Source organism: Vidua macroura, chromosome 1 (genome assembly GCF_024509145.1).
Source record: "Vidua macroura isolate BioBank_ID:100142 chromosome 1, ASM2450914v1, whole genome shotgun sequence".
NCBI classification, from domain to species: domain Eukaryota; kingdom Metazoa; phylum Chordata; class Aves; order Passeriformes; family Viduidae; genus Vidua; species Vidua macroura.
In genome coordinates, this window is record NC_071571.1 from 28,501,309 (window position 1) to 28,529,055 (window position 27,747).

Here is a 27,747-nt window from a genome sequence, read left to right on the forward strand (position 1 = left end):
GAACTACAGAGCACAGTGAAAAGGAAAACATGAAAAGCCAGGGCAGAAAAGTGAGGAGAGCATATGTGAACACCCGAGACAGTTCAGCAGCTGAGGAGCCCTTCCTTCATCGGTGTAGGGACAGCAATGGCTGCATGAACAGGCTTTCCATTGCAGCAATAATAAAGGTAATGCCAAGGACAGGCCTCCAGACAGAAATCTCATTACCAGGATGGTACCACAAGCTGCCCTGGAAAGGTGCTCTGTCTACTTGACACAGTTATTGGAGAGTGTGCTCATGGTGTGGTGGTGCTAAAGTAAGGTGCAGCTGCAAGTGGGTGCACATTGTACCACAGCACATTGTGGTGTCCGTGTGCCTCCAGAGACCTGGACGAGAATCATCGCCCGTGGTAAGACTGCTTGACAGGATGCTCTGGAAAGCTCTTACTCCTGAATGCCACATCAGTCCCTTCAGCCTTGGTGACATCACTAGTAATGTAAAATGACAGCATAAGAGCAACAATTTTGACCCATTCTTTGGCATTTTAGAAGCTTAAGTAGTCTTGGGATTGTCACAGAAATAAAGAATATGCTATGTTAGACCCTCAGAGTTCCAGTTTAAGTGAAGAAACTGTAAAATCACAAACAGTGAATAGTGAGTTCCTTGTATGCTGTGTCTGTAGAGTCTCTTTAGAACAAATTGTTCCAGTAAGGACATGGAATAACTTATGTTCAGCAATTTGCTTCTAGTTCCACCTGGTTCAGATGGTAACACAAGACAAAGTGTTTCTTGGCTAAATCCACCCACTTTCAGTTTAGTTAAATCATGTTTCTTTTGGGACTTTGCCATCAAAATGTAGAAAACATGCAGATCTGAAGATATAAAGAGTATTTTTGTACCACAGGAATATCAATTAAGCTACCAACTCTCTAGATATGTAAATAATGCTAAATGACAGACAACTCTAGGTCTCTGAGATTTTTATATGTTTCCCCCCTGGATAACCTATAACATAAATTCAATAGCACATATAATTTAAATTTATGATACACTATTGCTATTTTAACATATTTTAGGGCATGAGATCTCCTCATATATATGTGTATATATGCAAATCTCCCCAAACCATAAACTGCTTCCTAAACAGCATTTGTCAAATATCTTAAAAAAGAATCTCTATCTGGCTTCAAGACTGACTGCAGTTACATACCATACATATGATTGTATAGTGGATGACAAAGTAACAATTCCCTGTGCCTATTTAACATCCAGTTCACACATCAAATTCCTCCTTTAAATCTATAGAGGTGCCCATGGTAAATCAAAGATTTCTACAGTTGATTATTTGTTCTCTTTATCCCTCTGTTTGTGTCCAAAATGCCTTTCTTACGCTTTTTTGACTGATCTTTCTACCTCATAGCACCAAGAACACAGCAGTTATGACTACATAAAATACACCAAATAGCATCATATCCTATTCATTATGCACCCAAAGGATCAGTATCTCTGATGGATTTCCTAGTGCTAACAGCAATTTTGCACGTAATCAACAGGTGGACTGTTCTTTTAAACTAAGACAATCAGAATTGTAAGACAGAGGGAAAAAATTTCCAATGGCCAATCACACACCTAATTTCCTAATCAATAAGTAATTCTAAGCAACTAATTAAGAATTTATTTCTTAAATGTATATAATTAAATACCTATAAATTTAACTTGATCTAAAATGCCTATAAATTGGATCTCTCTCTTGGTTACCTGTAATAGATTGGGTTTTATACTGTGTTCTCAGAAATAACAGTACTTCATGTCCTCAATGGGCACTTGAGTCAGCATGATTATGATTTCTTTGGTCCCTCTCAGCTACATGCATGCAGTCTGAAAAGACTCAGTAGGGATCTGGCAGACCTGTGAAAGTAAAGTTCTGAGACAGGATCTTTAATGGCATGGCAAAAAGGTAAATGATGTTGTCAGGGAGAAGTTGGTAAAGCAACTAATTTACATAAACTTGTTTACATATATCAGGATTAACTCTCACATGAAAACAGAATGATTACAATTTAAATCTAAGCTATTTTTTCACATAGTTCTACATGTGTACATAGAGACATATTTTGCATCTTAGGCAGGTGAAGGTATCAGTGTACACACAGCCCACCTAATGTTCTGTACAACTTGAATATCTCATAAACCTTTCCCAGATTTAACTTAGTTCCATCAGCTACCATCACATGTCTTAAAAATCTTTGCCTTTTTAATTCAAGCAATTTTCTCAGTTCTTTTTCCTATTTTAAGCTCTGAATTAGCCTTATGACCAACTTTAAAGCTTATTCACCTTATTCCTGACTTCAACATAAAGTCTTATTGGCTTCTACCTTTCCTTGATACACTCCTGTCATCACTAACAAGCAGAATTACAAAATCTAGACAAGGACTAAAATTTCAATGTCATTTGAATATAGATGCTTCTTAGTGTGTGTGAATAAAATCTCACATCATATTTTCCTGACATTTTCCTTGACATTTCTTTTAAGAACAAGTAGGACTAACAGCATTAATAAGATGAACATACATCACAATTATATTATGATAATATATAATGAACTCTTAATCATTACTTAGTATATTACAAATTGCATATGGAGAAAATAATGGCTTACATATATAATGAATAATATTGTAGTAGCACTAATATAGTTGTAAGTTAATTACACACTGTGTAGCTGATTTAGTTGCATTTAGCTAAGGAGCTATTCCAAGCTCACTGCAGATTAATTATGTCTTTAGGTATATACTCATTTATAACTGTCACTTGTAACCACAGCTGTTGACAAGGCTGCTCTGTAGACCCTTCCTTCACGAAAACAAATGCACCACACCCCCAAAATAATAAAAGCAACAAAAAACCCCAGCAAAATCCCTGAATGAGACTCAAAATCTCCACTAGCAATGACAAAAACACCAGAGGACTGCAAGTTTCATTTTACTGCATTTCTTCCCAAAAAAATCTCTTGTAGGATCTCCTTAGTAAGGTTATGCCTCATTGCATTTTATTTAATAACTAGCTTTCTCAAATTTGACATAGATGAAATTTAACATCTTCTCAATTCTAGAAATTGTTCTATTTTACAAACCCCTTATAAATTATAGAGAAGGATATAGGCAACTGCCAAAGACTCTCACTAGGATTTTTCTCAGAATTTTAATGAGTAAGAGAAAAAAGACACTTTCTAGCCTTTGATTCCATGCCAGAAGAATAATTTTATGACAGGAATGGGTAGTAAGTAGTAGCAAGTGCATGAGATACTTATAAATCTAAAACACAGGAGCCTTTCTTAGTTCAAAGTTTTCAGCCTAGTTCTCACTACGTCATGAAAAGCTAAATGAGTCTCAAATACCTAAAACGACAGAAGAAAAAGAAATCTACATGGGAAGATAGAAGGAGAGGATGGTAAGTCAAAGTTAGACACAATGTACACCTATTTGACTTTTCCAAGTTCACTGGGAAACTGAAGAGAAGCAATTACATTTATTAGCAAATCATTCCTGCTTCCTGTGATTCCCTCTGAAGCAAAGACTATCTGGCATGTCAGCCAGATATCTCTGAAAGAGAATGCATGTAGTGTGGCCAGCGTGCTCCTTCCATATTATGAGGACACACAGGCTAAAGCAATGACCAGTCATTTAGGTCACTTTGGGACAAACATGTTTAGGATAGTTCATAGCAGGGAAACAGACTATAGCCAGTTTGAATTAAGACTCCCAAGCTGCATGTTTTTCAGACAGAAGGGACTCAGCATCAATTGCTGCACTCCTACTGAGCAAAATTACTTGCTACTTTAAATATAGCCCACAGAACTGTATTTTCACTGAGCCTGACAAAACCCACAGTGAATTCAGCACAAACCTAGGTATTCTTACTGCACTGTAAGGGAAATCACACACACAAGTCTTAATAAATTATTTGATATATGCAAATATTTTCAGAAAGTTACTGCATATGCTGGCAAAAATTTACACCTTAGCATAAAAATAAAAATCAATAAATGACCAACCAAATAGGAAGAATCTAATTTCTTTAAATTTCTTTACACTTATAAGAAATAAAGGAAACAGTACCTCAGGAAATCATCCTTCTTTCATAGTAGTAAGACTCATTACACAGTAGAGTAAGCTACAAAACTTTAGTTCTCTGCACAGAAGTACCTCCCATATCCCATGCAGTACAGTACAACTCTCGTGCTACAGTGCCCCAATGTACATCATGAATGGTAGAATAATACGATGGCAGGGATTTAGAAGGTAAACAAAATCCACACTGGCAGAAAAAAAAACTACCTAACAGGGAACACCACCAGCAGTGTTGCAGTAAGACTTAAGACTAAGATATACTTAAGACTAAGCATATCTTAGTTACAGAATTTGCATTCTCCATGTCCAGGGAAATACTGCAGCACATTAGTGAGAGGAAACCTGCAAAGAGCCTCCTATAGCTTCTTATTTATGAACTATTCTACAGATCCAGCTTTCCATGGCATGCAGTCTAGGCTTTCTGACATATGAAAAAAACCAAACACCTGCAACAAAAAACCTTGCATCATCATGTTTACTTGATATTATATCCAAAAATTTCTGCAGAAGAATTTCAATATTTCAGCAATAAAGCTGAAAAGAGTAAAGAAGATTCAAACATGCAAGTAATAAAACCTGTAAGAATAAATAATTTGCAAAAATTAGTAATGTGAGGAAATTATACAAGAACACTGAACTATCAATGATTCCTCAGTATAACAGTATTCCAAATCTGGGATCAAAGTGTTCTGAATATGCTCCTTCTGAAAGAGAGCAGAGTTCTCCCCATAGATATAGCAATCACTTCTACAGGTTTGGCTATGTGACTGAGACTATGAGAAGACAGTATCAATATGGATCTTTTAATATTACATTTGAATTCACACATGGATTAATTGTTCATTTTCTTAACCCCTTTTTGCAGGGAAAAAAAAGTGTTTTGGATTACAAAGCAGTAATACTGTTTACTACAAAGTGCTCTTTCCCTCCTTGGCACAGAAATAATGCAATATATCACAGCATTCCATTAGCACATTCAAAGTGATGATTAGGATTCACAAAATCACTTAGGCATGTGTTTATGTTCATATTAGTTCAGCAAACCACTAAACATCATTTTTAGTTATGTATACCTAAAAATCCCACTTGAATAATTAAGCAGTTCATACCAAATGCCCAGAATTCAACATGTGCATTTGTCCAGTCATATTAATGAAAATGCAAAAAATGCTTAAAAAATTACCCAAGTATTTAACTGCTTCATTAGATCAGGAAAGTTTAAACACATACTTAAAGTCACACTGCATCAGTGTTAAGATCTGCATTCACTTAAATTCTGCACTGAATCAGCAAATGTCCTTAGGATATTTTCCTATGCAGAAAAAAACCTCCTATTTACCACCATGAACAGCAAAATGCTATAAGGTTTTAAAATTTCAAAATATGGGGCCAGCATAAAACTTAAGTCCATTCACAGAAGTAAATATTATATACAATAATAACCACCTTTTTCTTAGTAATAAATATACTCTAAAATAACATAGATAATAAAACAACATAAAAAATAAAAGATTATGTGATCTCATAATCAGTTAGAAGTACCTAAGACTCTGGTATTTGAGACTAAAAATTCTGGTAGTCAAAGTTTCTGTTGATGCTAAGGAATGTCCTTTCTGAAGAAAACAAAAAATATGGCTTCTATGTAAGATATTTTTTACTTTTTTTCCCAGTCTTGAAAAAAAAAAAAAAAAAAAAAAGTATAATGGAAGTGTAGGTTGATGACTTAGACTATAGTGATGGCGAAGCAGACTCATAACAAGCTCAAATTTATGATTATGAGAATTAAGAAGTCATATTTTCCCCTACTGGCAGAATTAGAGGCTCTTAGTGACTGGTTAAGGTTGAAGAATATTAAATCATGAGCCCCCAAATATCTATTTGATAGTGCATTTGGATAGTAACATATTAGGTGTCATAAAAGTACACTTGTCTTTGTCATAGACCTTTACTACTTTATGATAATAATTCTTCAGAGAACACATCCTAATTGTAGTATTACTTACTAGTATTAATGAAATTTCCCCTCTATGTGGTAACTGCTATTCTTTTACTAATCCAGCATATCATACTGACTTGCTTCTCAAAAAACTTACAGAACATTTCCAGGTACATTCAACTATTTTTACTACCTTAACTTAAAACACTTGCAAAAAATATTTTTGTTGTAGATCATCTAAGTGAAACTATCACCATATTGCAATGAAATCAATTACCACATGTTGTAAAGACTGAATGAAAGACTGAGGTGTTCTACTTCTGTAAGTTCTGTTTTAGCATTAAAATTTTTTACCTATTGATTTTAGAAAAGAAGTCACTCAGAGTAATGTAAGTTTCTGAATTTCCATGTACAACTTAACCAAATGGACAAAAATAACAGATGGAACAGGAATCTGGATCTCCCAGTTCTCTTCCAGGTTACTGTCTTAATTGCTGTCCTAGAGCATTTTTTTCCCTCCAATATGTTCTTGTGTATGTGTTTGCACATGTATTAAAAATTTCAGCTGAAGGGAAGCTGCAAGATTGTTATTTAAATCCTGTATCAGTAAGTAGACAGATAAGATGTTTTCCATATTCTAAATATCTCGTGCAAATGAAATAATCTGAATAAGATCAGCTGCAGCTTTAAGCTTCCTAAGGAATTTTATTCTGCTGACAATGACCCTTTAGGGTACGTAGATAAAAGAGCACCAATAGCAAAGATCCCAAGTAGGCTTACCCTAAAGCATGTATTCAGGTGATCAGTGTAGACAAGGGAGAAGGAATTCTGGAACTACAAAGAAGGTAAGCCTCTAAGGGACTGCTGGTTTCCCAAAGGACAGCAATCCTTGCAGTCCTCCTAGCCAGAACACTAGGCAACCACCTAAGTGTGTACAGAGAGAATATGTATGTTCTTTACATATGCAACATACATATAACTTGGTCAAAAACAAAAGTTCAACATTTTAATGGAATCTGGCTCAAGAGGAAGAAAATAGAGATGAAAATCAAGAGAGCTACCTAATCATTCATACAGAACATTTCAAGCTGAACACAAGGATATACAACTGCTAATATAATCTTTAGAGCTGCCTCCTGTATATATCAATACGTACTAGATCATTTGGTTTATTCTCACACCTTGAATACTACCTAAACACCAGTGAGAAATGCTTTCATTTTAGAATGGTATACATTGTTTTAACATAGGGAAGGTTGCACTGTGCCACACTTTATCTAGTATGATTTTACTTAAAATCTAGCTCAGTAATATTTCTTTCTACACAAACTTGTACTAAAAGACAATGTAGATGTTTGTAAGTTCAGTTTATGATGCTCCAACAGTCTACCTACAGAACTGCAAGGGGCTCATCAGCATATGCTCTGCAATATCCAATGCAGTTCCAAAAATTCAAGTGATAGTTAAAAAGCATTGATAACATTTTATCTCCTATTAACATCTGATAAATTTCTGATTTCTTTAAAAGGTAAAAAAGGGAAAGAAAACAGGAAGAAAATGTTTATGGTTAAAGATCTTCAGTACTGATTCATGTTGACCTAATTTTGGCTCCATAAAGTCTAAACTATAAGCTAATTCAGTGGCAGAACAGTAAATTCATAATTATGCTTGCTTCTTGAAAATCTACTTTAGGACTTGCATCCTAACATCTATTCATAATTTGTTTCAGCATTATTACCCACAAAATGGAAAACAATAAAAAGACCTATTAGTAACTAACACGAAAGTCAATGGCAAATAGATGAGTTTTTTGGTTTAAAAATTGTTACCTTTTTTGAGACAAGCCATTATCTGAACCCAAAAAATGTTTTTTATTTAATATTTTCAAGTAGTTTACATAAAAATGTAAAAAATCAGGGTCCAGCAATGCTGGTTCTCAAGTGACTACGACTATGCCTTTGGTTCGGCCTACAGCTATTTGCTCCAGTTTAGGAGGAGCCTCTGAAAAACTCATCTATCTTTAAGAATAAGAATTATTAATTGTGAGATATCAAATAGTAATGAGATGTTTTTTAAAAGAACTCCACTATAGATTTTGCATTATTTAATTTCTCTTGAATACCCACTTGGAAGAGAAAGCACAGAAAGGAGAGATATTGTGCTTTCTCACACATTCCTACCCCTAAGTATATAAGATGTCTTCTTCCCTCTTCCACGTGCTCTTTTCAACAAAGCATTTAGTGGAAGCCAAGGCTTCTAATGTTTAATCAAAATGGAACATTTAATGAGGCATTTCTTCCATTATCAAAACACCCATTTTGTCTCACTTTGAGACAATCATTTGAGAAGCACTAAAAATAAGCAATATAGCTTCCCTACATATTTGACATTCTTTACAAACTTCTAAATAAAAGATAAACAGCCTTGACAGTCACTCCCTCTTCAGTGACTAGTATCAACAATACAATATTGTTTGACAACTAAGCTACTTATCCCTAAGTTTAAAAGAACTCTTTCTTCACACCTTAGCACTATGTAAAGTTTCTGGCCATGCCATTATAGAGTTTCTTAACAGTGCACATGGAAGTCCTTCTCAAGGTAATAATGTTCTCAAGTTGTTTTCCTGTTTTGGTTTTATGTGAGAGTTTGCCTCATTGTATGTCACTCATCTCCCATGGCTGCTGCTCAGGTCTCAATCAGCACATGATTATTTCACCATTGTCCATGTACATCTAGTTTTGTGTATACTTGAATTGAGTATATTTATTGTGAATAGAATATAGGCCCATCCATTTCATAATTAACAATGTGTATTTATGCTTTACTTTGATTGCATCACTGAAGAAAATGGCTCAATCCTGACACGATCTGAGAGTAGACTTCAGAACAATTGTTTGCCAAGATAGGGTTATTTTTTAGGGTATCATTATCCACTTTCTCCCTCTTTTTCTTTGAGTAATGCATAGAGTCATGAGTATACGGCAATTTAGTCTGAGGATTATTTTGTTCACTTGGGTGTTTTGAAGTTTTTTTGTTTTTTGTTTTTTGTTTTTTTTTGTGGGGGTAATTTCAAGCATTGAACTGAAGAATTATTACTGCTTTTGTGAAAATACTTCCCTATGGACTTGAAATGGCTGTTCTTGTGGCCTTACTCTGAGTGGCTTCTGAAGGAGACATTTCAAAGAAGACTGCAGCATTTCTATCACCCTGCCAAGCTGCAACATTTCCCTGTTCTAAGACAGCATTAGATTAGGGAAGTGTTGGCTTTCCGGTTTTTTGTTTTTGGTTTTTTTTTTTTTTTTTTTACAGGCTTGAGATACAGATAAAAAAAAGTAGCTAGGATAAAATAAACCAGGAGTGTTACAAACACAGGCTTATCTGAAGCACCTGTCCACATATAAATGTTGAGCCACCATTAATTGTACGCCAGCTGCATGCTTAAAGAAAGCAGCAAAAGTTAAACTGTTTTATCCATAGGGAATGATTAGCCATGACAAATAGTATGTCCAATGAAATACTCTGTCCACACACACAGTCCCTCTGATTATAACAACAGCAAGTTGGCTAAATGAAGTGACAAGTCTGAAATTCCAGTACTGGAGCAACTGCAGAAATGCATTGCAAGCCCAAGAATACAGTCTGTGACAACAAAACAATACTGACATTACTGAACTCTGTCTTTGATGATCACTGGGATAATATCAACCTAGTGCATGAATATATGACTATTAAATCTGGTTGGGTAGATTATGGGGAAAATAACTTTTATTTTCTCTAAAGTACATCAATAATTGAACTTGTCACTGTCAGACATTGGCCTGATGTTTCCCATCTCTGTCATGTCTCCTCATTTGTCCTCTAATACTACCAGCTCTGTTTGTCCATCTCCCCAAATCTGTGACTTTCCAAGACAAGCTTTCATTTTCAGATGACCCTACTATATTTCTGAAGAGTTTTTTTTTGGTTTGGTTTTCCTTGGGGCGGTGGTATCTTTGTTTTTTAAAGCAAATATGATTTGACTACTTTAATGCACTTTTTCTTGTATATTTAGCTTGTATCAGCGACTCTAGTATTATTAAGAAGCAGATGGAACTTCTTTTCTGGTATCTTGCCATCCTGACAGAATGATGGATGTGAGCAATTGAAAAATCTTTATCTTATTCTACATTGCTCTTAGATGTTTTCTAGCTCCTGCTTTGAAACTGACACATGGCTTGGCATCCGCTTTTTATGGTCCTTCCATGCTTTGTGTTTCCATCAGGTTGAACATTACCCACATTCATTCACAGCTGGTTACTCATACATCTCTGTTTCTTACCTTTTTCTCTGTACTTAGACATAATACAGCACTTATGTACATATCAGAGCTTTGAGATTACCAGAGAAAAAAAAGGCTTGTTTGGCCTGAACATACTAATCAAACCTTTCACATACACATGCTACTGTCTCCAGCATTCCTTTCAACTTAGTGTATCATTTTCCTTCCAAGGGGTAAATTACTTTCTGATTGATACCTATGATAAAACAACTAGATTTGTAGATGAGGAGAGAGCAAGGGATACCATGCTGAACTTCAGCAAAGTTTTGAACACTGACTACCCCAGCATTCTTATATCTAGCTTGGGATATTATGGTCTTGATTGCTGGAGGGAAAAAAAGACTGACTAGATAAGGTGATTAATAGGTAAGAGGGTAGCTCCAGAGAGGTCTAATAGCAAAATGCAACTACCTATGAGGAGATATCAAGAGGATAAAGTCAGACTCTTCACAGCAGCACATATGACAAGAGGATGGGAGACAGATAATTTATGTTGAAATGAGAGATTCAGACAGGACGTAGAAAAAAAAACCCAAAATATCATTTTCATCGTAAGAATAGCCAAGCATCACATCAGGTGGCCAGAAGAGGTTGTGCCATCCTTGGGGGCTTTTAAAATCTAAATGGATTTGGATCACAGCAATGTGATCTGCTCTCACAGCTGACCCTGTTTAGAACTAATGACTTCCTGCAATCCCTTCCAACCTGAATTATGGTCCTAAAACATCAAGAGCCCCATGTCAAGCACAATTTTATACAGTTTTACTTTCCCGTCCTTTCTAAACATACAGTTAGGTTGTTTGTTATTAAGCACAGTTTCTGCCATCCCATTACAAAGTTCACACAGCAAGTTCCATTCATATTGGATTAGAGACTGTGTTTATTATTTGGCAAGAATCTATGATGCAATGTGCAATATGTTGTAGGTCACCATTAGTTTTCACAGTGCCTTAGAAAAAGAGTAAAAATTAAAAGAAAGTGTAATTCAATCAAGTGTAGGTTTCTGCATGTAGGCAGGAAGAATCAGGAAAAACCCAAATGAGGTATGAAGTAATGACTCTTCAAAATAGTATCAGAAATTAACAACAAATCACAAATCAAATATGAATAAAGAAATTCTGCTAATATTAAGAAGTACAGATACCACATAGAAAACCACAGAGAAGCACAAACCAGAGATGCAGTTCCTCAGACATGAAGAGCTGCTTGAAACCCTTTCCTTCTAATTCATTCAAACTGTGAATTTGAAGTGAACTTCACTTCCCTACAAAGCAGAACCAAGAAGATACATGTGGGGCTTTCTTTTTTGTATTATTGTTTTATTATTTAAAACTGCCCTGAAGAAATAAAGAACGTAAGAGTTCATTTAAACAGTTTTGACTATGTGAATACTAATGGAAGACATTACTAAAGAGTTCTTATTAAGTGATTTGTTTTTCCTTTATATTTTTATAGAACCTTCAAAATGACAATATAAATTTAGTATTATAGCTGCTCATAAACCATTAAGAACAACACAAATATCTTCTTTATAAATAGGAAGGTAGAAGGTCCTGAAAAATAATTCATGTTTGAATGTGAGGAAGTAAATTTATGCAAATTGCTGTCAGTCATCTATGTATTCATTTCACTAGCAAAACAACATCATAAATGATCTCTAGCCAACAGTTCTTCATTTGAAGGCATGTGATGCAAATATTTATTCAAAACAGAAAAAGAAAATCACTTAAGGATAAGCATAAGTCTTACCACGCCAATAGAAAAGTAGTTATTGATGATGTTGTAAGGCACTGGATCTCCTTTCTCATCTTTATCATTGGGTATTACTTCGAATTTCCACCTGTCCAGTAAAATCTCTGAGCTATTCTCAATGTCTTTTAAGATCTTCATCAAATTCTCACCTTCATAACCTAGCAAAACATAAAACCAGTTATTTAATCAAGCATAATAAAGTTTCATTACATTTTTGTCTCTTTCTAGATGGTTGAACAGGACTCTGAGCAACCTGATCTAATTGAAGATGCCCCTGCTCATTGCAGGGAGGGTTGGACTAATTAATTAACCTTTAAAGATCCCTTCCAACCCAAAATATTCTATGACTCTATGACTGGAAAAATAAAAGCAATGCATATAAGATCTTAAAAGAAGGATTATGCTTGAAGTATTGACTATTTTCCAGCACCTGTCATCAAAAAAGCACCAATCAAAAGCTAATTAAGAATGTAAATTTAGAATAATTCTATAGATTTCAGTAGACATCAAATTTGTGATGAAGAAAATAATTAGATCTTCAAAATTTGCGAATCTCTTGAACTTTCCAAATGATCCATAAAGCTAAGGTTGTACTTCACAAAATGTTCTTGATGAGAAATTAATCTTAATATTCAAATTCCTTTGATTTCAAAATTTATGGAAAAGAGACATATTGCTGTTTTGCCTGACAAGACACTGAAAGGTTAACAACTATGTACTAATTTTCATTGATTGTTTCAATGTGGTTTAGCATAACAAATCCAAAATTTCAAATCCATATTTGACAGCTTTGTCAGCAAAAGTAACATTTTTGATTATCTCAACAACTTCTTCATGAGCCTCATCCTGCTTTGTAGAGAGAATTTACTCTTAGTTGCAAATCAGCACTCACATGTAATTCCCTAAACTGAGTAAAAACTTGTTTATACAATCATGAGTATATACAACACACACACATGTGCATGAAAAAAAACTGTGGGGGTTTTACTTAGTGACATTGTCAAGCCTGAATGTTATTCAAAACAAACAACTTTGTAATAGATAGCTAAGATCTGGGGATTCAGTCCTTCTTCAAAGCAGAAAAAACAAGATTTCCTATTCAAGCCGTATGTACTGCTGGTGTTATTAAAAGCTTTAGCAGGGCAAGCCACTCAAAGCCTCCTTGCTCAGAACCCATTGCTGATGTATTTGTTTATGGCTGCCTGGCACACTTTTACTAGTTACTGCCAACCACTACATGACAGCAGCATGCACAATTCCATTTCTCTGCATCCTTGAGATCATTCACCAGCAATTTAGTTTCTGGAATCCCTGTCTCTTCTCCCATCTATGGAAGTTCCAGAAAATCTGTATTATGGTATTGTTTATCACAAAGCAACTTGGCAAAGAATGATGAAACACAGAATATTTACCTATGTTTTTTTCTACTTTAGTCCAGATGGAATCACTTAAGTTACAGAACCAAAATAAAAGTAAAGGTAGGTCCCAGCTAACGTAATTAAGTGTTTTCACGGTTGACCCTGCTTAGAACAGCAGATTGGACAAGTGACTTCCTATCACCTTTCAGCTATTCTATGGCTCTATGAACAATTCAGAAAGTTAAGCAAGGCTGATTTGAATAGGTTTTGTCTCACTTGTTTTCCTTTTTCCCCCTAAGACTACGAGAATGTAAACAATCAACAGTTGTGACAGAGAAAATAAAGGAGGTTCTCAAATGATTTGACAGAACATTATGGTTAATGAAGTGCTATAGCATGAAAACTACTGAGAATTTGCTAAAAACTATCTGGCAACAAGGCAGACATTTGGAAAGGAAACTGATGAGACAGAAGAAGTAAAATATCTGCAAAGGCTGAGAAGTTCCAAATAAAACAACCAAGTTCCAAACACAAAACATCTCAACTGAAACAACCAAGACCTGAAATAGACCTGGCTATGAGCCCATAAAGTGAGGTGCTTTCACCACAGACTGAATCTTGCCTAAGATTTTCTTCCTTGTATCTCCTTCAAGTTATCCTGTAATACAGATTTTTTGGAAGAGCTGAGAGTAAGTCCCCATACATCCAGGAAAGGATGCAAAGATTATTAAAGCTTAGAGTTCTAAATATTATTCTTTCAGCATTCTTTGCCTTCTCATTTTCTGATAAATAGTACCACAGCACATTGTCTGGAATCCTCTGCAGGAAAACAGAAAGGGAGTGGATCAAAGGAACTAGTCCAAGGCTAAGACATGCTTTTCATTTAATATTTTTAAAAATTTAAAAATATTAAACTACTCCTAACCCATTATTAGGTGTTTTTAGTAACCCTTTCAGAACAGTCCCAATTAAAACCCATTTAAGACTGCTCCCTTTACAAGGTATTGATCAAAGCAATAACTGCAACACAGATGTTAAAAAGCCAACTAAACAGCTATACACTATTCTCATTACACCTTGGAACTTCCGTGGTGTCAGCAGAAGCTACAAACAAGGTATGAAGTGTGATTGCAACCTTTAATATCTTACATATGTATGCAACAATTACAAACAGATCATTCAAAAAATACAGAAGGTGATACTGGCTCTTTACGAAAACAAATCCAAATGTAGATGTTGATGTAAGTTTGTTTTTTTTTTTTTAATTTTAATTCAATAATAAATTGCATTTTGATTTGTGTTTACCTCCTCCCCATCTCAGACACCTTGCTAAATCATTGCCAGTCCCAAGAGGCAGGATAGCAACAGGAGGATGCTTAATCAAGTTCGCTTTCTCTGTGAATAAAGGAGAAAAACACAACTAAGGAACAAAAAAAAAATCTAATTGCATGGTATTATATAACTGTGTTAGGTTTTGTTCCAGTGAAAGACTTGCTTTTTATATGAAATTATGCTGCCTGCTCCGGAATGAGCATTTCATCAAGTCAGTCCATTTTGTAGTCCCTTCTCCACTGGATATTCAATCCCTAATGCTAATTTACTCATTTATTATCATAAGGATTTTGTAATCCTAATTGACTCCTTTGTTATCATTAGGACTCCGTAAATCATAGATATGATAAACATTCGTAAACAATGATACTCCAGATCTTTCCAAGAATGTATATGTTGTTCTTGCTCTAGTTCTCAGCTCTGTCTTTCCCAGCTGTGAATACAGAAGAGTAATAGTTAAGGGCAAGAATAATGAGGTGATCCTTCTACTTTTTCACCTGGGTGACCAAATTTGTTTTAAACTGTGTATTCACCTAGATTTGTGTCTACACCTGAGCACCACTACCAAGAAGTCATTGGAACTAACACAAGACCTTAGATGGGTTTGCTCATCAGGAATTAAACCTCCAAAGGGAGCACTGACCTGTCTGATCAAGTCTTTAAGTAGCAATTTTGTATTTATTAAACAATATTTTGAAATGAATGAATTTATAGAATCTTTTCAGTCTTTACTGGTATTTTTCTAACATTGTAAGCCCAAGGATCTTTCAAAAATCCAATGAGAAAACCCTTGTCAAGAAACACAGCCTTTCTGAAAGCTGGAACATATATTTCAAACATGTAATTTGTCAAATTTCCCATTTAATGTGAATGAATAGCATGTCTAGTTTAAATGTGATACTTAACTAATCAGTTATTTTGTTTATAGAATTATGTGCAATTATCAGCAATAATCAGCAGGAGTTTATCTATGCAATGGATGTAGCAGGGAAATCAATATTTATCAATATTTTAGGAAGATTTAACATTCTCATAACCAGTTTAATGGAAATCTTTCGGAGAATGTAATATTTAACAGAGTAATTTTTAAAAAGCTTTGAAGTTTCAAACTGATTATATTATTTTTTCCTTTTGTTTATTTTTTCTTTCTTTTCTTTCTTTAACTTTCTTTTTTCTTGCTGTGCTCTCGGCTAAGGCTCTTTGTATATCAGGAAATCATGGAAGACCAAATTAGAAAGTTTAGAAACAGGTGCACCCTTACACTTTATATGCTAAAGTGCTTTTGCTCCCTAAAAGGCAGCAATGAAAATATATTTTCTGCACCTATGAAAAAAGATGGTTCCTGGATCCTCCAAGTAATTTCTTAGTTCTATACCACAAAAAATACTGCACAACTCAGTATGCTACTGAAAGAGAAAATAACAGCATGACATTTTAGAGCTCATGAAAAAGGTGATGACACAATTAACAGCTGCAAAACTTTGTTTTTTCCAAGTTTAGGCAATCACTTGATGTTTATATACATTAATTTGTGACTCTGAAAGCTATTTGTGAGTTACTTGCAGTAGCTTGCATTTGCAAGACTTTTTTCCAACCAAAATTAGAACTATTCCTTTGCTATCATTCCTCCATGACATTAAGTTTACTTTTCAGTGAACTTTTAAAGGTTTTCTGGTCCCCTACCAAGTTTTAAACACTTTAGTTAAAACTAAAGTCTTTTGACCTCTCTTGATCCACTTTCTAATTTCCACTTTCTGTAGCCTAACGCCAAATAAATGATCATGTGATGTGGAAGACTCTCTCCTTAATAACCTTTGAGAAGATTAAGTATTTTAAGTCTGTAATAACTTGACTTGTGGGCCTTCCTTATGATTTTTACAGAGGACTTTGCAGACAGCTGACTGAAAGAACTCCAAAATTTAATTACTTCTTAATACATGATCTTCATTTTGGGATAATATAGTATAAACAAAAATTTGGTAACTAAAAAAAGCAAGTGTGCTAAATTAAATTTTCTTAAAATTAGTTTTAAGTTAGATTTGATTCAGTTGGGGAACAGACTTTAAACTGAAATTAAAATAGACTAATTCCGATTTCTTGCTCTCAGGAAATCCAGAACTTGTCTAGAGATTTTAAATAACTTTTGCAATTTGAGTACCCTTAAAAATAATTATGTCCCAAACTAACACATTTCAAAAATTTAAATAAACAAGCTGTTGTTTGAAATAGCTGTATCCATGCATTGGTATACAAGGAAGACCATTAAAATGAAAACCATGAGGCAAGCAAAACTGTGTAAAGGCTATAGATTACCTATGCAATCCAAAATCCAGCCTACTGTTCCATCTCCACCACATGCTAGTACTCTGAACTCAGCAACATCTCGGAAAAAATTTAACCTAAAAAGAGTAAATGAAGATACCTAATTATGATCAATATAATTGTGCATTATGTAAACATGTTATGGCTTAAGACATTTTATTTAACAGAAAAAGATCACTAAAAATAAAAATCACTTCTGCTTATGTATTCATTACTAGACAGATAAAACCCAACGTTATTATTACTTATTATCAGAATTATCTGAAAAAGTTCAAACAAAATTAATGATTCAAGGGTTAATATGGCACACTAACACTAGAAAAAGTTTGGACCTGATGGTTGGTCCAATCTTTGTCTGACTTCAAATCTTGTTTGAAACTATTGTCAGAAATATTCTCTTGTTCACTTAGTCGTAAATGGATAGGTAGTCTCTTAAGACAGAAAAGTCTAAGTTGTCTATATGTATTAGCCATAACATTTATTTGTGAAGTTCTTTCTATAAAGCTATATGAAAACTTCATACTTCTGGTAGAACACTGGTGCATATTAAGCTGAACATTCAGTGATTGCTAAAAACAACTTTGCCTCATGGTTCAACACAAAATGAGAAAGCAACAGATTGAAGGCCCTCATTCCATCATCCTGAAAACCATATTTTAAAAGTAAAATATCTTTGGCAATAATTGCCTGGCTACTCCTGCTTCCATATCCATCAAGTGAGTACCACCACCTCCTGATCCATTTCCTTCTATAACAATGTTGCATAATGCTGCAAAGTGAGGATATATTGAAACAACGCTAGGGTTCAATACTTTAATTTGAAAGCATCAGTTCAGGATAGCTTTTGGCACATGCTGAAATCAGTCCTTACACATAAACTGTCACTAGACAAAAAAGTTCCAGTAATTTTGTAGTATTACTATGTATGTTCATTCACATATATTGTATTCATTAGTGTTACAGATATCTTAATGGATATTCTATATTCTAGTCACCAGAACTGATATCCAGTTTGCAATCTCCTAATAAATGCACAACTAATGTATTTTAAACAAATTCCTGAATACAAATAAATATAGACAATAGCGTGCAAGTGTTTAATTCCAACTGTTTCTCATACGAAATCATAATGCTGCAGGGAGAATGTAGTTTCTGCCCTTAGGAAGTTTCATAATTCTTTTGGACTCTTGATAAAATCAAGAACACATGAAAAATTACAGAGTAAAAAAGCAAGAATGGGAGAAGGAAATGAAAAACACAATGACCAAAAAAGTTATGTAATATGTAGAATAATAGACAGGACAACTTCTTGTTCTATTAGTTTTTGACCAGAATTTCAATTTTAGCCAAGTTGCATAGAATTAAGCCAATCACGTCTCACCCCCTGTAATTTTCTTTGCTCAGAAGAGCTCTTAAGCAATTTCAAGTGCAAATATAATGCCTGAAGGATTCCTACTTGCCCTGTATTAAAGGCTGCCTTGCCCTTCTCACCCCTTTTATGTTCTAATTCACACATCTGCAGAATTGCTGTAGGATCTCCTGTGACCCAAAACGTCATGTGCCAAATCTAACTGGGTACATGTGGGAAACACATTTAAAAAGATCCTCTGCTGGAAGTCTCCTCCCAGCACTGCAAGGGCAGGCACCGAGATGTGCCCTGGCCCAGAGGTCTGCATGTCCATCCCTTCTCACAGCCTGGCACAGGGACAAACACCTTCTGCCAGCAGTATTCCCACTGCCAGCCAATGTATTGGGTTGGCAGAGTCACCAGGTGTAATTACATTGCTTCCTATACTGAGAGTATTTCAGCTTAATTTGAAGTCAAATTATAGCCCAGAGGTGATGGCAGGGTACTGACTTCTAAGTATTTAAGCATTTCTACCTCATGGAAAAGAAATTCTGGAAAGAATCAATGAACCAAAACAACACCAAAAGCACAAATTCTGGAAAGAATCAATGAACCAAAACAACACCAAAAGCACAAATTCTGGAAAGAATCAATGAACCAAAACAACACCAAAAGCACAGGGTTGATTTTAGCATTACTCCACACCGGGAGAATATAGACTTAAACCTCTGTCTCTCTTTATAAACAAGCTTCTTCACCATAGTTATCTCAAAGATCCTTTTTGTTTTACTCTATAATTAAGCTTCATCAAAAAAGTATAACTTAAAAAAAGTGGGGGATTGAAAAATCTGGTGAAACCATATTGTCAAAAACATTTTCAATAAGCTGCATTTGTATTTCCCCAGGGGCTTTTTATATTCACAGACAGTGAATTTTCCAAGCAAAGTATAGCACAAAATTCACATAACCTTTTCTTTTTATAAATTTAAATATAAAGTTTATAGATATATTTCATAACAATCTAACACACAAAATACATAAAAATAATGCATGTTACAGTGTATATTTGCATATATAAATGCAGTGTATATAAATATACTATAGCAGATATAAATATTTATAAAATCAAATTAATTTATAAAATTAAATATAGTTATATAATTATATATGTAAATAAATCTTATTCATTGAATTAGAATGTGCAGCCTACATTAGGAGTTGGGAAGGGAACACAGTTTTCTGTTTTATAAAGTTTCATTCATACTCAGTAAGTGTTACAATTGTAAAGAAATAATTTGACACATTTCTTTAGAGACCTTTAGGGAGAAAGTCAGTATTGCTTACCAAGAAAATTGTTCTCATTTAGTGGTTTAATATCACCTGTTACTTTTTATCTACCATTTTTCACATGGCTTGAAAAGAATTTTAGAACAATCTGCTGGAGAAGAACTTAGGAAAAGTGGTTTAAAGTGAAACTAAAACAAAAATTAAAATAATTGGAAAGATTTTGTGCAATGTCAGCCTAAGTTAAAAAAAAACAGAATAGAAAAATTTATCCTATTTTCTTGAAAAAAATTTGAAACACTGAAAATTATCCACACCAGGCTAATTTTATTTTGCCAGAAACAAGGATTCAAAGGCACTTATTGAGTTTCTGCCGATAAATGAGTCATTTCCACCTGAAAGAGGGCAACTTTTTCAGCCACCTATGTTACTCTAATTCATTTTTTCATAATCACATCATCAAATCCATAGGAATTCAAGGGATCTATTTATTAATAAAATAGCAATGCTAGAGCTCACAAATACTTGATTTTGAATCATGCAGTTAATTGATTTATGGACAGGCAGCAAACAGAAACACATTCTAATAGAACTGTTTAGAGAAATACCTAAAATATTTATTTTAATCTAACCTAATTTATTAGAGCAAAACTGAAGTTTTACTCACAGTAATGAAAACATAAATTGCAGTATTTTCCATTTAGTTACATACCCATGACTTTTGCTCTTAAACCCAAAAGCAGTGCACTATGCAGAACTTCAGGTACTCAGCCACACAAGGTGGCATGACAGCAATACATGAAATCATTCAGCACTCTTCTCTCACAGTGGAAGCAAAATTTAACACTGCCTATAGTCCAAAAGAATAACCCAGTAGTGGATCTCAGCATAGGTTTCAGATGCCAACACCACAGATATCATAGCAAAAGATGTCAAGCAATAATACTTTTAAACAGCTGCTTAAAATACATCTCTAAATTCAGGATTTAAGTCTCATATGTGAAGACTTGATGAATTCTAAGTACTACTGGTTTGTAGTGTACAAGAATAATTTTTATCACTAGAGTACAACCAACCCACCATTGCTGGCTTTGCCATTCTTTGGCAAAAATGTAATTCTTTCAAGAAAACATGGACCAGATCCAAAATTTTGTTCAGAAGAAAATAACTATGCAGTTATTATCTTCTAAAAATATTCTTGGTGTATACACCTTCCTAAAATACTCTGGGTATTCCAAATGTTCAATAGAAAGAAATGCTCTAGCAATCAATTAAAATAATGAAGGAAAATAGTGTAATTTTCAAAACAGACCTATTGCTTTGTGAAGGTAAAAAAGCCCAGATGCTATAGATTCCCAACTGAATTACAATGTACGTTGCAGGGGTTCAGCTGTGCTGTCCTGGGCATCTTTTAAGTGGGTAGAATTTAAGATTTAGAAAGGCCTGTTGAAGCAAACTTGTAGCTAGAATTTAAAAAATAGATGCTCTCCAAATTAAATGCTTATGGAAGATACAAAGAAATACAACTTTTGTGGATATAATTTCTATAATAGAGTATAAAAATACCATAAATTAGACATTTTAAATAATAGAACTTTAGGGAACAGAGGCCTTTTCAGAGGGACAAAGACTTTGTGAAACGCTGACCTCTCTACAGAGTCCTGCAGCTCTGTGGCTCGACTGCTATTCATCCTGCTATTATTTACCTCTCTGTGAGGTGAACAATAACTGAATTTCAGATTCTTCAAGATCATTAAATCCACAATAACAGTTGTTGTCAGAAGAAGAAGACTCCTATAGAGATATAACAACCAAACAGGGAAACTCCTTTCATGGCAAAAAACACAGGTGCCAGGCACAAATTACACAATGCATCAGCCCAGCAATTTTCTCGTCACTGTGTTAACTGTGGCAGTCTGTAACTGTGGAGTACCTTTTATGCCTGTGTTCAGCTGCAGAGCTGACAAGGTTTTTTTTTTACAGCTCACTCGTATCCCTCTACTGCCAATTAAAGAATGTCTAAACCATTAATTATTATACCCATGTTTAAAGTGTACTGTTGCACTTTGGCTTAGAGATTCTTGATTTTCAGGCCTCTCAGCAGGTCTCCATTGCTGGAAAGGAATCAGTGCAGAAGTCGCTGCCATGAGGTTTATTTGCATCATGTACATCTTTTTATAGACTGTGTGCATCACATGTCTTAACATAAACTGCTCCAAAATCCCTAGCTCAGGCAGGCAAAGAAGCTGCAAGAAATGTCATTGCTGCTGTTCTTGCACTTCCCCATGTACCATCCCATCTATTATAAAAAGTAGGCAACAATGCACTTCAGTAAATGTACATTGAGGTTGTGATACTAAAATTCATTGTCATCTTCCCAAAATATTTTTCTGTTGTCCTGCTAGATGCCAGCATAGATATAGAAAAACACAGAATAAATTGTACTAAAAAGGTGAGGCTTTTTTGTGGTTTTAGGGAGTTGTGTTTAGGTTTGGTTTTTTTTTTTTGTTTGTTTGTTTGTTTGTTTTGTTTTGTTTTGTTGTTGTTGTTGTTATTTTGAAGTCCTTTTTTCCAACACATTTCTCTGTAAGAACATGGTAATCTCACTAAAGAGGTAGAACAATAGACGTAGCAATTGAACTGCTGACCATTAAAAAAAAAAAACCCAAACCAGCAGTTTTGGCCTCACTAAGATTTACAATTTTCTTAGTCTCCTAGTTCTCTTTTCCCTCTCTCTGCCCATTGAAAAGGGGATGCATAGACTTTTTGACAAAAATTAACTAGAAATATCAATTCATGTCAGCCACAGATGTTTGGAACACAAGTTACAAAATTTGTGAATGTTATCTTCTTTCTTGATGACAGCAGCCCATGAGAAAAATACCATCAAAAATTAAAAACATTAACTTATGTGTTAAAGCAGACAGGTTAGCTATAACAAAAAAATGCAAATTCTTAGCTAATACTACAGATATTCTCTAGGTTGAGTAAACATGGCTGTAAATAGTAACTGAAAGAAAAAAAAACACATCTCAAAATAGGGTCAACTGAAATGTACTACTGTAATGATAAATGCTTTAAAATAAATATACATTATGTTTATCCCTTTCTACTAAATAACTTACTGGGATGAAGAAATGCATTTCTGCTTTTCTCTGCTGAACCCAAATTTTCTTTACTGTACCCAAATCTGTTCCATTTTGACCTAAATTTCACATGTAATATGAGAACATTAAATAAACACAAAATTTGGATTGACAATCCAGTATAACTGGCATTATAGAGATGGATGAATGGGCATGTTTTATTAGGCAACTCAGTCCTCACAGAAAACAAGTACTGGTAACTGAAGCACCAAAGTTTATTCAACTTCTCACTTAAGGGTCAAATTATATGCAGCCTACAAAGTACTGCCAGGGGCAAGAAGTGATGGCAGGAGACAAACTGGAAATTTAGGATTATTCATTTCAGTGAAATGAATAAAAAATATACCAAAACAAGCAGTGCCTGTTTGAAAATTAATTAGAATTTTCTTCAAAGTGACTCTGAACTGAAACTACTTCAATTTCTAATAGAAAGTGAAATTGAAAACATTTTCTGAAAAACACTGTCCTGGTTCAAAAGACAAATGTTTAAATTACTTCGGTGCAGGGTTTCAGCTTGAACTTAACACTGCCCTCTTGTGCCTCTGCCTTAAAATGCATTTTCCTTCACATAGTAAGACTCACGAAAACTAAGTCACTTATGGACAGAAATGCAACCAATTTTTTTTTTATTTTATTTTTTTTAATTTCGAAGAAATAAGATGACTATGAACAAAAATATTTCAGTTTATTAAAAAATCATCCTCTCAATTTCTAGTATGGCATTTCTATTATACAGTATGTAAAACAATATTAGTTACTAGTTTTGTCTTAGTTAATTCTTCTAGTCTACTTATTATTTGAACTAAGAGTACTTACATTTTCTGTATGTGTCAAGAATAGCATAAAATCAATAAACATCATTTGAGTAATAAAAACTGTACATTCAGATAGAAGATGATTACACATGCATGAAAGAAATAATGCATGTCATTATCTCCATTTTTGGGCTGATTTTGCACCATTCATCAGGTTAACATTAGCTATACTGCAGTGCATGATATCTCAACTTCTAAAAGGATTGAGCCCAACATGCTTTTCACTTTCATCAACGTTACACACATGGAAAGGTCTAAACAAATAAAAAACACAAAGATTTAAAAGAAAAGAATTCAAACAACAGTGTAACCTTAACATCAGTGAACATATGCCTCCTAATATCCTTCTGCAACTCTTTTCACTGATGTAAAATTTCATGTATCAGTGAAAAAAGCAAATAGCACCCACTACATACAAAGTAACACACAGAGCAGATATTTAGTGCCATTCTACTTTTCCTCCACCAAAGCACCCACTACTTAAAAAGGAGACAATATCAGGCGGCAAAGGTTGGTGTTTGATACACTGTAATTCTCCCGTCTTCACACGAATGCAAGTTAAGAAGAATCAGGGAGGAAGCTCACTAGCAAGGGACTGCAATGCCAGCTGGTTCAGAGAGCACTTTGGTCCACATTACAAGTCACTGCCACCACAAACTAGCCTGGCCAGTCATTTTCCAACCACTACATTTCCAAGATCATGTAACTGATAAGAAGTGCGCAGCCACCAATACATTACAGACACCCATGCATGTGCACATATGTGTTTACATATGTAAAATAAATGGATGTCTTGCTGGTCAGCCTTTGAGGCCGCTGACATCTGCAACACAAGTAAGCCCCAAAAACTCATTTTGCTGAAATGGCAGTTAAAGCTGCAAATAGAATTAAGTTTATCCCACAGTTCTTATAGAATAATATATGGTTTTCAGCAAAACATATGAGACATAACTTTACTTGTACAGGTAAACAAATAATACCTATACATCTCTGCAGCCATTCAGAGAAGTATAGTGTTGATACATTCCAAACATGCTATATGTACTTCAGTCTGTTCATTTGATTATACAGTACTTTATTAAATGAGTTCCTGGTAATAATATTAACTGTAGACTTACCCTGGCATTGGTCCATTTCCAGAAAGACTATAAACTTGACGAGGATTTAAAAGATACTGAAATTTTCTATAAATTCTGAAGAGGTAAAAGAGACAAGGAGAAAATATTTACTTACATGTTTGGAATTTTTTTAAAAAGCTTTCATATGAAATAATTAAAGAAGTTAGAACACAGCACAATTATTTGAACTGCAGAATGTTATTTATACAAAAAATCAAGTACTTGAACACAGCAATTATAATTCAGACACAGAGTGTATTGTGGGGTATAAAGTTGAGACAGAAGTACTACAAGATATTTACATTTCAAATGCTGTGTATAGACAGAAACAAAATACAATTAAAAAGCTATAATTACACAACAAAAGGTGCATCAAAAAAACATTTCAGAAAGCATATCGATTTGTATTAAAGTAACTCCATGGCAAAGGAGAGATTTCTTCCTGAAATTTATTGCAAACACAGAACTACAAATATAATTAATTGCAAAAGCTAATTGGCTTTGCCACCCACCAAAAATGTCCACATAGACTGGAAAACATTCTGATAAAGAAAACTTGTGGTCGACTACATTTCCTCAGGATTACATTTGAACAGGAAGAAAATGAAAAATATTTGAAGCATTGTTTTACTAAATTACACTTATTTTTAAATTATCTGAATAATAGGAAGCAATTTATTGTTACAGCATGACAAGCATTGCCCTGTCCTACATGGGACCCCATTTGCTGTCCTACCCTCAGCAATTATTTCTTCTAAAGTGTAAATTTAGAAATTTGAGTTTACTTGCCCTAAAAGTATGACAGAGATTTTGTTTCTTCATTACAAATATTAGAAATGTAATTTCCTAAATTGACTGGAATGCAGTAGTGATTCTTTTCTCACACAGAACCAAGAAAGCACACAAAAGTCTTGGAGCTCAGAATAAATAAATATACACCTGGGATGGGATGTATGACAGTATTTTAAATTATAAACCCCTGTTTCTTGGTTTTAATTTTAATTCTTCTGTCCTTAAGCTAATTAATATTTTAATGTTTTTGAGAAAGCATTCATTTTTTCCATTGAAATATTGCTTCTTTTCTTTATAATTTCTTAAATAAAATAGAAGCATAATAAGACCTGAATTCTAGGTTAAAATGTCCACATTTTCAGATACAGCACAATAAAACTGTCAAGACACAATCTATGTGCACATTCAGGATTTTTTTTCATATTTTTTTCTTGATAGAAATGCATAATTTATCAAAGTAGCTGGAGAGCAAGTGTGTAAAAATACTGAATACAAACAAATTCATAATTATCTGTAAAATTGCCCAATTGGAATATTTTCTTAACTTCTCAATTATTTAGTGATATCAGCTTCATCAGGCATTTTATTCAAGAACACTCACACAATATATTCCTGATGCTATTCCTGACAGAAAAAGTCAGTATGAAATTACTAGTTTCATTTCACAAGTATGCACACGTCATTGTTGATGGCTGTGACGATGATTAAATTAGACATCTGACAATGGATTTACAACACAATATACATATTCCCATTTTACAAACGTAAAAGGAGTTTTCTAGTTAGTATGTGTGATCTGCTTCTCAGAGATGTGTAGAATTTAATCTGGTCATAGGTGATACTAATTTCATTTGTGTAGCTGACTATAAGAAGTTAATGAACAGTATTTTTATGAAGTCCCAAAGGTCTAAGAGTTATTTTCCTAAAGTTTGGTGCTACAAAACATACTAGCCATTACCTACACTCACAGTGCTGTTCTCAGGTAACAGTGAAATGCTAGAAAAGCCTTCTTAATAAAAAGGAGGCCTGGTTTTTCTAATCAGTACCCAGAAGTCTGTCTGCAATAAGGAAGAGATTACACTGAATTGTACTTAGTGCATACCATTCATGGCTACCAGTTGAACATCAGTACCTGCTAAATCACTCCATAATGACTCACTGCAAATGACACATCAAGTTATTAAACACATTTATGCATTCTAGTCTGTGTAAAATTCATAAATTGATAGCTCATTTCTATTCATACATTCTCAAAAAAAAAAAAAAAAAGTTAGAAACTGTTTATAAATGTTTCTCTCACACTAAGCTGTACACAGACCTAGCAGGGTGACACGGGAGAGCCAAAGAAAAGGGACAGTAACTCAACCTTCCAGTTTTACATCTACAGTATCAAACAGTGACACTGACTTGGCTCTGATTGCCCTGCTTCTACAGGGCACTGGATGTGGTTTCCTTGTGACTGGATATTTGTGCTGACAGGGCCATGAGGTGGTGTGGTGGCAAATGCACCAAAAAGATATTTTTGTGATGAAATGCAATTTCATGAACGAAGCCAGTTGATGAAATTACCACTTGTCAATAAACAGCTGTGCTTCTGTGCTTCTGTAACTACTTTTGGGGCTATTCTGTGATGTGGAAACTAAAAAGATTCAGTTTAGAACAGAAATCCACAAAGAAGTTTCTTCATTGCCATTTTTCTTTTTATTTAAATCATGCCCATGATCTCATATAAACCTCAAAACACTCTGCTATAATAACTGAGGAGGCAGAAAATTATCTCAGGAATGGCCAAAGGAGCTGGCATTATCTTTAAACAGCTTGGCTGCTGAAGAAACTGCTTTCGAGTGCACCTTGAGCTGAGTTAGATTAAGCTGTCTTCTGGAGGAGAGAGAAAATAAATGGCCAGAAATTAGCTGGCAATTCAAAACTGGCAACAAAGTTGACTACACTGTGGAAAAAGCTGGCCATGGCAATGCCTTCTGCCACAACTGGGGATGCATCTTCAGTCCTCTAGGGGCTATTAAAGATGTGGTTAATATGGGCTTCATTTAGCCCTGATGTCAGACAAGGAAGAAGCCAAGGACTCCTCTCCAAAAAGAAAGAAATGCTAATTTT

At 34.4% G+C, this 27,747-nt stretch overlaps 1 protein-coding gene across 2 annotated transcripts in view; it reads right to left on the minus strand.

Moving 5' to 3' along the window:
- The window catches only part of DGKB (diacylglycerol kinase beta), a 337,132-nt gene that overhangs the window by 182,363 nt on the left and 127,022 nt on the right, over positions 1-27,747 (minus strand). For both annotated transcript variants that reach the window (XM_053989200.1, XM_053989191.1), the window contains 4 exons: positions 24,841-24,915; positions 17,121-17,206; positions 14,781-14,870; positions 12,115-12,275 (listed from right to left, as the gene is read on the minus strand). In XM_053989200.1, the coding sequence (XP_053845175.1) occupies positions 12,115-12,275; positions 14,781-14,870; positions 17,121-17,206; positions 24,841-24,915 (412 nt within the window). The remainder of the gene's footprint in view (positions 1-12,114; positions 12,276-14,780; positions 14,871-17,120; positions 17,207-24,840; positions 24,916-27,747) is intronic.